This window comes from Pipistrellus hanaki (assembly GCF_964339955.1).
Source record: "Pipistrellus hanaki genome assembly, chromosome: 12".
NCBI classification, from domain to species: domain Eukaryota; kingdom Metazoa; phylum Chordata; class Mammalia; order Chiroptera; family Vespertilionidae; genus Pipistrellus; species Pipistrellus hanaki.
This window is the reverse complement of record NC_140514.1, coordinates 31279856-31292490: the sequence shown is the minus strand read 5'-3', so window position 1 is coordinate 31292490 and position 12635 is coordinate 31279856. Positions and strand designations below refer to the sequence as shown.

Here is a 12635-nt window from a genome sequence, read left to right as displayed (position 1 = left end):
GAGGGTAGGAGGATGCCACGAACCCGTGAGAGACAGAGAGGCTTCTCTTTTTATTTGCCAAAGAAAGAATTTCCTTTTTTTTTTTTTTTTTTTAAACCTCCGGAAGGTAAGGGCTCATCGACATTTCTGGCAGCGGCTACCATGCCTTAGAGGGCTGGCGTCCCTCGGCAGCTCCTCCGAGACCAGTCCCGCTCCGGCGTGGACTTTTGTCCCACGCACTCACGCCTCCACCCGCGGGGGAGGCGGGGTGTGTGTGTGGGGGTGTATGTGTGTGGTGGCGGCAATCCAGGCAATTTCACTGATTTTTTTTTTTTTTTTTTTTTTTTTTGCAAACAAGCAGGGGATAGCGCATTCAGTCCTCCCGAGACGGGGCTGGTACTTTGGTTCTGACGCTCTTGTTTCCTCGGGGAACGGAATTGCTAGGCGCATGGGTGCGTTGTCTTTAGTCTTCCCCGCTCCCTCCGAGGGCCGGCAGGGGTTAAATCTCAGGCTCCGGCTCCGCGGGAGAGGAGGGTGAGACCGGGAGGTCCGAGGCGAGGGCGTGCCGTCGGGGTGCCGGAGAGGTGCGGATGGAGGGGATCGTTTCCTTCCCGCGGGAGCCGCTTTGTTAGCGAGGAGGGGTGAGTGGGAAGTTTCTTGGACTTGACCGAAGCGGGGGTGGCTGGCGGAGGGGGAGAGGGAGGGAGGTCTTGTTTGGAAAAAAAAAAAGAAAGACCCTTAAGGTTGGATAGATCTTGGACGTAGGGGAGATTGCACAGCTGAGTGCATCGGTAGCGAAATGCAGTTATGAGCGCCTCCCTCTTTAGAAATCCAACTCTCACCCCCACCCCCACGAGACAAACGACACCCTTCAGTATGCAGTGAGTTTTTCAAAGATCACAGGATGAGAGACAAGCCTGGTCATGCTGGTGCCTTTCCCCATGCCCTGCCCCTTTCCCTAGTTGCAGTGAATGGTTTTTGTGGCATTCTGAGGGGTGGAAAGAAAGTTCATCCTCTCCTCCAGTGTTCGGGTTTACCACGGGCTGGCTTGGTTATCCTTGGCTTGTGGAGAAGGGAGGCACTCTGTCCCCTTGGGGATCCTGACACGTGGGAGCAGGTTCTGTTGCAATGACTTGTTCCGGTTCTTTCTGTAAACACGTAAACGAAAGCAAACGTCCTAACGAAGGTAGCAACAGTGAGAACCTTCCTGTGCTGGCACAGTTCTTATAGCTTGCTTTGAAAGATGAGCCTCTTATGGGACAACGGGTTTCTGATATCTTAGGAAGCAGTCCTGTCATTTCAACGCTGTACTTTAAGATGAAACAACCAAATTTAAGGCATAACGTATTTCCTCCTTTCAAGGTGCTCAAGAACGCGCTAGATTGTTGCTAGGTGAAAATGATTTGGGAGGATTGCCAATCTATTCAATTAATAACACACTCAAGAGGGTTTTGATTGGTTTTGTTTAAGACTCAGTACAGATCCAATTCCCAGTAGGTGTAGGAATTTCTCAGAGCGAAGAGATGATGTTGTGCCATTAATTCACATTGCATGATATCTTTATTTCCAGGAACTATTGGAGAAGTAAACATTGTTTTTAAGCCAAAGGAAAGAAAAATAAACATTTTGTTGAACTTATTTAACTTAAGTCCCCAGGGCAATCTTTGATACAAAGTGTCCTTTTTAAAGCACTTGCTCCTAGACTTTATTGAGGAAGAAGAGTTATTTGTTTCTCTGAGTTAAAGGTTAATTATGAATTAAATGAAATCCTTGACCTTAACTAATGGAAAGGGGGAGAAAAGATGGCATAAAGGGTTTATGCCACAGAGAAGAAGTTTCTCTGTGAGGGGAGTGCAGTCAGTATTTTGGGTCAAGGCTCTCCTCTTGGTAAGTGACCACAAACATTCAGAAGTTTGGAAGGAAGTAGTACATTTAGAGGGTTGAAAAACATAAACGTATTCTAAGAAGCACATCTTTATATAAACAGTTAGTAAGAGCTTCACCTTCCCACAAACTTTAAATATATATTTTATTGATTTTTCACAGAGGGGAAGAGAGAGGGATAGAGAGTTAGAAACATAGATGAGAAAGAATCATCAATCAGCTGCCTCTTGCATACCCCCTCACCGGGGAGGTGCCCGCAACCAAGGTACATGCGCTTGACCGGAATTGAACCCGGGACCTTTCAGCCTGCAGGCCGATGCTCTATCCACTGAGCCAAACCGGTTTTGGCTTCCCACAACTTTGAACAAGTTCATTTGAATTATGAAGCCACACCTTAAAAGGTGCCACTGTTTTACCTGTGTGACCACAGTTATACCATACCACAACATGGCCCTGCAATCTCTTTGCTATTTCCTTATTTCAAAGTAATGTGGACTGACTCATTAATCAGAAGACCATCTACATTTGCCAAACAAAATGATTAGGTAATTAACTACCACCCTCCCCCCCCCCCTTCCTTGGCAACAAGAGAATTATACTGGAGTTCACCTCTTCTCTAATATTTGTTTCTAAGCGAACTTTTTCAAATTGCAAAAGGTAGCAAATTGTTTCAGACAGCATTCACTCTAAAATATTTTCATTTCTTTTGTTTTTGTTGGAGGTTTTACTTGTGCATGAAAGAAGCAAAATTTTCTTATTTTGATAATAGTTGTCATTTAGTTATATCATCAAAGTAAAATTAATGTTTTTGGATCCACCCATTAATTTGTTTTAAATGTTTGACTGCTTAACTTTCATTAAGGTTATTCAAGTATTATATAATGTAAACTTATCTGATAAGTTTTTTTTTCTAGCAAATTCATTTTTTAACTTCTAATATGAAAAATTTATTGAATTTATTCTGTATTCTCAAACAATACTGAATGGTACAAAATAAAAGCAAATTTTTACTTTCTGCTCTTGTCATCACTTTTCTCAGAGACAGCCATTCTTAGTTATTATTTTTGATTGATTGAGTTATATTGATATACTTTATCATAATCCAAAATACTAAACTAATCCCTAGGCAATTAGAAACTTATCTGATTCATCTAATAAATTTCTTTGAAGTTTATGTTTCATTATGCATAAAATGAAAGGGTCATTATTGAGGAATACAAAATAGTGTTTTTCAAAAAAAAGTTTTTATCTTTAAAGATGATTTGTTTGTGAAAGTAAAACACAAAAGATGCTCATTAGTTTTACCTTTTGTTTCTTTCTAGTTATAGATATTCAGTATGTTTCCGCTGACTGAGGAAAACAAGCATGTGGCCCAGTTGTTGTTCAATACTGGTACATGTCCAAGATGTATCTTCAGATTCTGTGGTGTGGATTTTCATGCACCTTACAAACTTTCCTACGAGGTATTTTCTTTTTCTTTTTTTTAAGTTAAGAAGTTTTCTATAGTTTTAAAATAATACTTGTATATTTGAGGGCAAGTATCTATTCATAGCTCTACGTTAAATTTAAAAACACTATAATAAAATAATTATGGGTAATGTTAATTTTAGAATTTACATTATAAAAATGTAAGTTTCTTTTTAAGTGATTAATCTAGCATTTAATATAGTGGGGTCTTTGTGGAGCAATTCCCTGATGCATTTAATGTTTGTATAGACCCTTCCTAAAGAGTATCTAGATAGAATATCGCAAAATAATGCTTCTTACCAGATATTAGGAAGTTGTAACAGGAGGGGGTGGTAGTCCTTACCTCTATTAAGTGAAAGCATTGTGGATTTGGTTGCATTTTTTTCCTTGTTTTTTATTTTATCATTTTATTTACAAATAGTATTTGCAACTCTCTAGAAAGAAATGCTATTAAAATCATTAATTATTTACTGCTATTAATAACAACAAAAGTAATATAGAGAGATCTTTGACCTTTAATAGAATCCTTTCACATAAAATAAATAACATTTTGTGAAATATATTTGATTCTATCAATAATTGTGATATTCTTTTCAGAGGCAGATAGTAATTTTATATATATATATATATATATATATATATATATATATATATATGTAAATATATAACTATACAAACAATATAAACACACACACACACATAGATTCATACACATGAACATTCAGTTTCTTATAATTTTAAAAAATTGCCCAAGAGTTAGCAATAGCAGTCATTTTTCCTATGTATTAATTGTTTCTATTATTTTCAAATAATAATTATATCTAATATTCATATAGCATTATATTTCAAGCTTTCATGTAACTCTCATAGTAACCTATTAGGTAAGTACATACTATGACTGTCTCTATTTTCAGATGAAGAACTGAGGCACAGAGAGGTTAAGCAACCTGCCCAAAGTTACACAGCTATTAAGTGAGCAAGCTAGGATATGAACTGTCTGTCTGAATCCAAAGCCTAGAATTTGGAGCTGAAAGACATGGATTTGAATCCCAGTTCCACCACTTTCCATCTTCTGTTTTCTCCTCTGTAATTGGGAATGATGATAACATCCACCTCACAGGATTTTAAGGGACAATATCTAATAAAGTATGTGAAAGTACTTTGAAAACTGGAAATGGTGCATATGCTATGATGATTAATACAATATATCAATATGTGTATATTTATTTATACACACAATGACTATAAAGTAACAAGACTGGTTTTGTGTAACTTCTATTACACATTTTAAAAGACATTATAATCTAGTATGCTATACATATGTTGTTAAGATTTAAAACATTAAGAAACTTAGTGTTACTAACTTTTGTTTGTATCATTTTGTGTAAATATGTAAATATTTGAAGACTTTTTAAAAAAAATGTACTTAAATTTTGACCTGTTCTATTCATATAATTATATATGTACATATACATATATATGTACTGTGTTATATGTAGATCTTAGGTAATAATAAACATTTGTATGGGTCATAATATGCCTGTATGTGTATGTATGTATATTTCTCTGTTGATAAAATAGGAGAGCTAATGTCTTAATAAAATGAATTAAATTTGTTTGAGTGAAAGACTTTTCCCTTTACAGTCAGTACATTGTAATCCGAGTGAATTTAAAAGGATATTTATTCAGCAACTGAAAAATAAAGCCTGTTTAAACAAAATAGAGGAAAAGTCCTCTGAGTATTTGGTGGAGTAAAATGTCTGAAGTATGAGAATGGTTTCAAAGGAATGCCACTTTTAACATTCTAATACAAAAGGCGACAAAAAGTAGACAAACCACATGTAGGAGAGAGCCTCTTTCAATTAGCATGTATAAATGTTTTGTAATTATGGTGCCAAATCTCAGCATTTCCAGCATCTGTTTACCTTTGTTTAGTAAATTGTCTTGAATTACTTTTACCTAATAGACCCCTAATTTCTCTAATTTTTCAGACTTCACATTAAATATTATACATATGAAGTTTTAGTGATTGTGAGGTTATTAAATAACCAATAATGGAAAGCAACAATGGAATGTCCATTTTGTATTTCTATCTGTTAATAATTGGAACTGAAAGATGGTTTCTTTTTTCTTTCTTTTTTCTTTCTTTTTTTTTTTAAGTAGCAAGTGAATGAGTGAATGACCCCATAACAGAACTACAGGCCCAGTTAACTAATTAATTAATTTCTTAGTGGAGCCTTTCTGCTTCTCTGATATATGAAACTCTTTTGAAAAAATATTCACACATTTGTTACAGGAGTTAGTTAAGCTTCTTTTAAATTCCCCAGAAAGCCAATGCTGGCTAATAAAACTAATTCATTGCTCTAGATTGAATATAAATCAACATTGGGTAAGTGTGATATATCATAATATTCGCTCCTGTTTTCATGCTTCCTCTTACCTTAGAGTTATTACTTTTATTGTGTTTTGTTAAAAATTAACTTTCTAGGAGTTGCTCAATGAACTACAGAAATTTCTGAAAACTGAAAAAGGTGAATTAATTTTGGAAGCTCCAAACCCACCTCCCAAGAAAATTCGACTCCATGAACTGGAAGATGGGATTGATGGGACTGATAATCGGAGTCAAAATGGAGAGGGAAGGGTGTCTGTTGTTGAAGACGGAAGCGTTGCTTCTAAGAACTCCAATCCAAATGTATGCAATGTATGCCTAGGCATTCTTCAAGAATTCTGTGAAAAAGAGTTCATTAAAAAGGTAAATAATCTGTCTTCTGTTATTATATGTGCACTTATATAGAGATTTTTAGTTTTAAGACCTAGAATTCTTTTTTTTTTTTTTTCAATCCTTACTTGATTTTAGAGAGATAGGAAGGGAAATAGAAAGATAGCGATATCAATGTGAGAGAGAATCATTGATTAGTTGCCTCCCATATGTTCCCTGACTGGGAATCGAACCCTCAACCTTTTGGTATATGAGATGACACTCCAATCAACTGAGCCACCTGGTCAGAGCAGACCTAGAATTCTTGTATCTATAGGAACAGTGTCATTCATTTCAACATGTTTCACACCAATGGATTATTAAGACATTTCTTTAATTTATTTCAAATAATGAAAACCTTTTTATCTCAAATTACCTTTTTATCAACACGATATCTGAGAACGAAATATATATATATATTTTTTTTATCAGCATAATATCTGAAAATGAAATATATATATATATATATATATATATATATATATATATATCCAGTCATGAGTGCTGTTTAATTGAAAAAAATAAAAGCAGTTTTCCCTTTGCCATTTTAACATAAGAAGCTAGAGAAAAGTTTGTGTTAGTCATACCTATTAGTGTCTAGAAAAGACGAGTGTTACAGCCTTGTGGGAGGTACAAGTTTGAATGTAGGACTGGCTTTTGTTTCCAGCTGTCAAGAGTGCCATATCTGGCTTTACTTTAAAATCTTTTTTAAATGATGAGGTAACCTAATAGAAAACTATTTTGACATTCAGCAGATTGTTCTGCAGGCGAGTCCTTGCTGTTTTGGTGATGTCAGTCTTCAGGGTCATAGTTAGCAAATATTTGATTTCATGATGTTTATGAGAATTCCCTACTCAAAAGTGAAAGTTTGGAAGCTTTGCAGTGTCATTTCCTGGACCAAAAATCTATGTTATGAAGATTAGTATACAATTTTTAACAATTCCTGAGAATTTATATAATACTCTTTTATGTAATAAAAAATAATTTTTATGTAATACTTTTTCAGGTGTGTCAAAAGGTAGAGGCCTCTGGATTTGAATTCACTAACTTAGTGTTTTCAGTCTCCTTCCCACCACAGCTATCTGTAAGAGAGGTAAGGTCATTTATATACACGAAACTGCATGTGAAATGCATGCTGGGAGTTTCTCAAAAAATACGAATGTGGAAATATTCCTTACCATATTACATTTTTTTACATTTTATGTACGTATTGAATGGTTGAAAGCATTACATTATAGCTGTTTAATAATATTGAGTGAATAGATGAACAAAGAAGTTATTGGTTCAGATTAGTGTATTTGACACAGGATTGCTATTTTTTTGTTTTTGTTTTTATTTAATTTACAGCAAAAGAAACCATCAACAAAGCAACAAGAAAGCCCACTGCATGGGAGAACATAAAAATATGTTTTTATTGATTTCAGAGAGAGAAAGGGAGAGAGAGAGATAGAAACATTCTATTGACTGCCTCCTGCACTTTCCCTACTAGGGATCGAGCAAAATGGGCATGTTCCCTGTCTAGGAATCGAACCTGGGGACCTAGTGCATAGGACCACCCTCAACCAACTTAGCCACACTGGCCAGGCAGGACTGCTATCTTTATAAAAGGTCCTCATTCAGGCCTTGCTGGTCTGGCTCAGTGGATAGAGCGTCAGCATGTAGACTGAAGGGTCCAGGTTCAATTCCGGTCAAGGACACAAGCCTGGGTTGTGGGCTCGATTCCCAGTAGGGGGCACGCAGGAGGCAGTCGGTCAGTGATTCTCTCTCATCATTGATGTTTCTCTCTCTCTCTCCCTCTCCCTTCCTCTCTGAAATCAACAAAAATATATTTTAAAAAAATAAGTAAAAGTAAAAGGTCCTTATTCAGTGGAAGTCATTTACTGAGGATTAGCTCCGTGGTCAGGAAAGATAATTGACCAGGAATCCAGAGACTTATGTGTGTGTGTGTGCGTGCGTGTGTGTGTGTGTGTGAAGTGTGCATTTTATAATGGTCTAGGATAGGGTTATTTCAGTTATGAACTTTATTATTTTCTGATATAAAATGGTAGCACCTCTTATAGTCAATGGTAAAAAGGGAAATAACCTATTTCATTTAACATTTTTCCTTTGTTAGCAAAAAACTCACATAATAATATTAGTAATTATTGTAATATTCTTGTGTGTCAAAACTGACATGAAAACATAAAACTTTTTGTTAATACTATTATATGAAGTATAGAAAGAATGCCCTCTGTAATCTTACAACAACGAGTTCTAAACATATCCATTTATTTATATGTATAAGGTGTCTTTTTGTTAAGAATCCCAAGGCATCCCCAGAACTTATACTGTCACTTTCTTTGGGTGAGCATGTGTATTAGCCCCTAAAAGGCTGAAAAATGATTTAAAACTTGTAAAATTATAGGTAGGAGCTGAGATGTGAACAAGAATAGATGCTTTTAAGTAGTGCCTCCGTTGATGACAAGATAACTGAGCAAATGGAAGGATAAAGGGGATGATGATGATATACTCAGGTTTATAAACACTTAAAGTCATCTTCTAGTCAATCATCAAAGCGTTTCTCACAGATAGGTCATCTCCAGGGTTCAGTTTTGGTAGAGAGAAACAGACTTCCAAAAGCTGTGTGACTCACAAAAAGTTGAAGTGTTTGAGTAACAAAAATAGGAATAAGAAGTACAGTTGACCCTTGAACAATAAAGGTTTGAATTGTGCGGGTCCACTTATATAAGGTTTTTGTTATTTGTTTTTTAGAGAGAGAGGGAGGGAGGAAGAGAGCAGGGGAGATAGAAACAAAGATGTGAGAAAGACACATTTATTGGTTGCCTCCCACACACACCCTGAGGAAGGCGGAGGGTGAACCCTCAACCCAGGCATGTGCCCTTGACCGGGAATTGAATCCAAGACCCTTTGGTGCACAGGCCGATACTCTAACTGCTGAGCCACTGTGGGCAGGGCTGCACAGGTTTTTTTCAATAAATACTGTAAATATACATTCTTTAAAAAATATTTTCATTGACTTCAGAAAGGAAAGGAGAGGGAAAGAGAGATAGAAACATCAGTGATGAGAGAGAATCATTATTGGCTGCCTCCTGCATACCCCTACTGGGGTTGGAGCCTGCAACTTGGGCATGTGCCCTGACTGGAATCGAACCATGTCCCCCAGGTTCATAGGCTGATACTCAACCATTGAGCCCGCCCAGCCAGGCGATTTTAACAATTTTGATTTGATATTTATTGACTACTTATGAAGTATTTATATTCCATGTCAGAAATAGAAGATGTCATTTTAAAAAATAGAATTATTCTGCTTACACTCTATTTACTCTTAGTAACTGACTTTTAACCACTAGACTATTTAGTAGAAATATGTGACTATTCCTATTATTGGGGAATTATTACTTTCCACAGATTAGTGTGTTGTGACTCATTGTTTTCTTTTTTGATAATGAGGAGTACATTTCCCCCCATTCATTTCTTAGGGATAATAATTATTCAGAAGTATGCAATTTTATATGCATCTTACTATTTTTACAACCAAGATTTTTTCAGCAAATTGTGCTTATGTTTCACTTTATGATTTTCTTTTATCATATGTTTTGTTAGTTTCTTTTATTGCTGTCTTTTATTACATCTTTGGTGTTAAGGTATGATATGGGCCATACTGGATATAAATTGCTTTTTCATACCAACTTAATTTGTTACACATTCCAATTTTAAAAAATTACACATTTTCAGATTATTCTTGCATTTTGAATATAAATTCTGTAACTTCTTCAGTGACATATTTCTTCTACAGTGTGGTTTTTCAATTTAGATCTTGTAAAACTTTGAACTTATTTGTCTGTGTGTAGAATAAACATGTTAATATACATGGAATTGATTGGTGCTAGTTATTTCATAATAGAATATACAACTAAGTCAATTTTCCCACTTCTAAAGAAGAAAATTATGATCACAAATATATTGATTTGAAAGCAGATATTTTATCAGCAAGGTAATATTTGTTATATTCCTGATTACAAAAGAACCAAGGGAAGGGATGACCTCAAGTAAAGAATTTTTAAAAAATCAAGCTATTAAATTTGTGTTAATCTCTATATTCCTGGCCCTCCCAATCCCTTTCTGGCTACAGCTATAGTTTTTACTTATCATCATAGAAGCACTAATTTAAGAGCCTAGGAAGAAAGCTTGCAGTTAGTTTAATTATCATCATCTTTCACTGAGTTTAGGAGAATGGAAGGAGGGATAGAGTACTTCTCCTGTGGGTATGTTCCTAAGAACCAGGAACATACCCACAGGATCTGGTTAGTTTTAGAATAAATACTACTGAAGAGGAGAAAAACAAGCAGATTAATTGATGAAACTGTGGTAGACATACAGTAAGGCATGGTAAGCAGAAATAAATGGAGGCAGTATCCAGAGATTCACAAAAGACAAATATGGAAACTAGCCTGATGTAATGCTTAGGAGCTTCAATACCTTCATAATACCTTTATTCAAAATGTGAATGACAATATAAAGTTGAGATTATAAGGGAGAATAATAAATATGACTGTTTTGGTGATTTTCTGGATTTTGGCTTACCATTTGAATGTAAAATTCAGATATCTTGAAGGGAGAGATGTAATAGTGTGCTATGGCAAGAAATTATATCTGCGTTGAGATCCTTTGAGTGGAAGGATGCTAAACACTATTCAGAGGAGAATTTAAAGCAAGAGAGAAATGGGATGGATAGAGAAGTGGAAGTATGCTGCATGCCCCTGGCCTAAGGAAGAGGTGATGACTTGCATCCATAAAATAGTCACACAGGTTAATGTATATCTGTACCATAAGGGACTCCCAGTATTTAGGCACTTGATGGAAATCACGTTTGCTAAAAGCACAGCGTTGGACAGCTTTTGAATGGGAACAGTTACTTCTCCTAAAGGAGTGGTTCTCAAACGTGAATGTGATAGGACTGTTTGAGCTGGTGAGCTTGACCCTAAAACCCTGGCAAGCAATAAAGGTTCTAGATCAGGAATTAAAGAATAAAACGATGGGCACTGAGAAATAAGGCAATCTTGATGTCAACACATCAAACAGGTTTGCTAAGAACAAATGAAGTCTGCAACATTTCCGCCTTTTAACAGGTAGCAGGACTGGTAGAGCAGGGAACTATAGTAGCACCGGTCTGATTGGAAGTCAGCTAGTCACTGACTAGGTCTCCTTCTCATGATAATGACCTGAAAGTGGCAGGAACAGGAGCAGGATGTGACGATGGTTGGGTGGGTTGAGCCACTGGCCATACCCAAGAGGAACTGATTAATGATCGGTATGGGCCTGGAGGGTGTTTCTCCCAATGTACTCTGCAGATCAACCACCTGAAACCCCCTGGGGGAAGGTTGTGATTGCTGAGCCTTGTCTCAGGCCTCCTAAACCAGAATCTCTAGAGATGGGCATCGAAGCCTCTCAGCAGTTGATGCACACAGTGAAATGTAAGAACCATGGGACTTCACACAGATTCCTGACATGCTGCGAACTCTCTTCATACCCTGTCCTGTTCCTGGTTGATGACATACTGGGAGCACTCACTACATGTCATTGATGACATACTGGGAGCACTCACTACATGTCATTGATGACATACTGGGAGCACTCACTACATGTCATTGATGACATACTGGGAGCACTCACTACATGTCATTGATGACATACTGGGAGCACTCACTACATGTCATTGATGACATACTGAGAGCACTCACTACAGGTGTGCAAGACAAGAACTGAGCGTATAGCAAATAGGTTGAATGTTAGAATTGAGATCCATAAAGATCTCAAGAATAGGAAAAAAAAACCTAACAAAATGAAATTGAATAGAAAGACACATAAATTCCTATACGTGGGATTAGTAAAGGATGGGCAGGAGTGGCTTAAACAACTGTGTTTTTAAGGCTTAGGGGTTTTAGTTCAAGGCCTGATAAGAGTGAGAGGTGTGATGTAGATGACCTCTGTTTTATAGTCCAGATATTAGAAGGATAGGATCTGGAAAGATGAAGGTGGCAATCCTATGTCACTCTGTGCTGGTCATTCCTGGAGTGCCGTATTCAGAGGGAACACTCTCATTTAGGAGGAAGAAGGACACATGGAAAGGCATTTTGTGGTAGCCCCAATCCCCCAAATTTGTGAATGTTACTGTGTGTGTGTGGGGGGGGGGGGGGAAGGACTTTGTGAGTGTAATTAAGATTAAGGACCCTGAGAAGGAGATTATCCTGAATTATTTGGGTGAGCTCAACTTAATGACACAAATCCTTTCTGGCTGGGAGTAGGGTCAGAGGAAGATGTAATAGTAGAAGAATGGTCAGAGAGATACAGTGCTGCTCACATTGAAGATAGTGGAAGGAAGGTATGAACCAAGGGAGGTGGGTGGCCTGTGGAAACTAAAAATGGCAAGGAAATGGGTTCTAGCCTAGAATCTCCAGAAAGGAACATAGCCCTGCTGACAGTTTTATTTTAGCCCAGATGTACTTCTGACCTAAACATTGGTAAGATAACAAATTTGTGTTGTTTT

At 36.8% G+C, this 12635-nt stretch overlaps 1 protein-coding gene across 1 annotated transcript in view; it reads left to right on the top strand.

The window, feature by feature from the left end:
* Positions 1-199: 199 nt before the first annotated feature.
* The window catches only part of PUS10 (pseudouridine synthase 10), a 53269-nt gene continuing 40833 nt past the window's right edge, over positions 200-12635 (top strand). The window contains exons 1-5 of the mRNA XM_084901108.1: positions 200-247; positions 341-620; positions 3186-3326; positions 5819-6082; positions 7095-7181. Coding sequence (XP_084757234.1) covers positions 3201-3326; positions 5819-6082; positions 7095-7181 — 477 coding nt within the window. The 5' untranslated portion in view covers positions 200-247; positions 341-620; positions 3186-3200. The remainder of the gene's footprint in view (positions 248-340; positions 621-3185; positions 3327-5818; positions 6083-7094; positions 7182-12635) is intronic.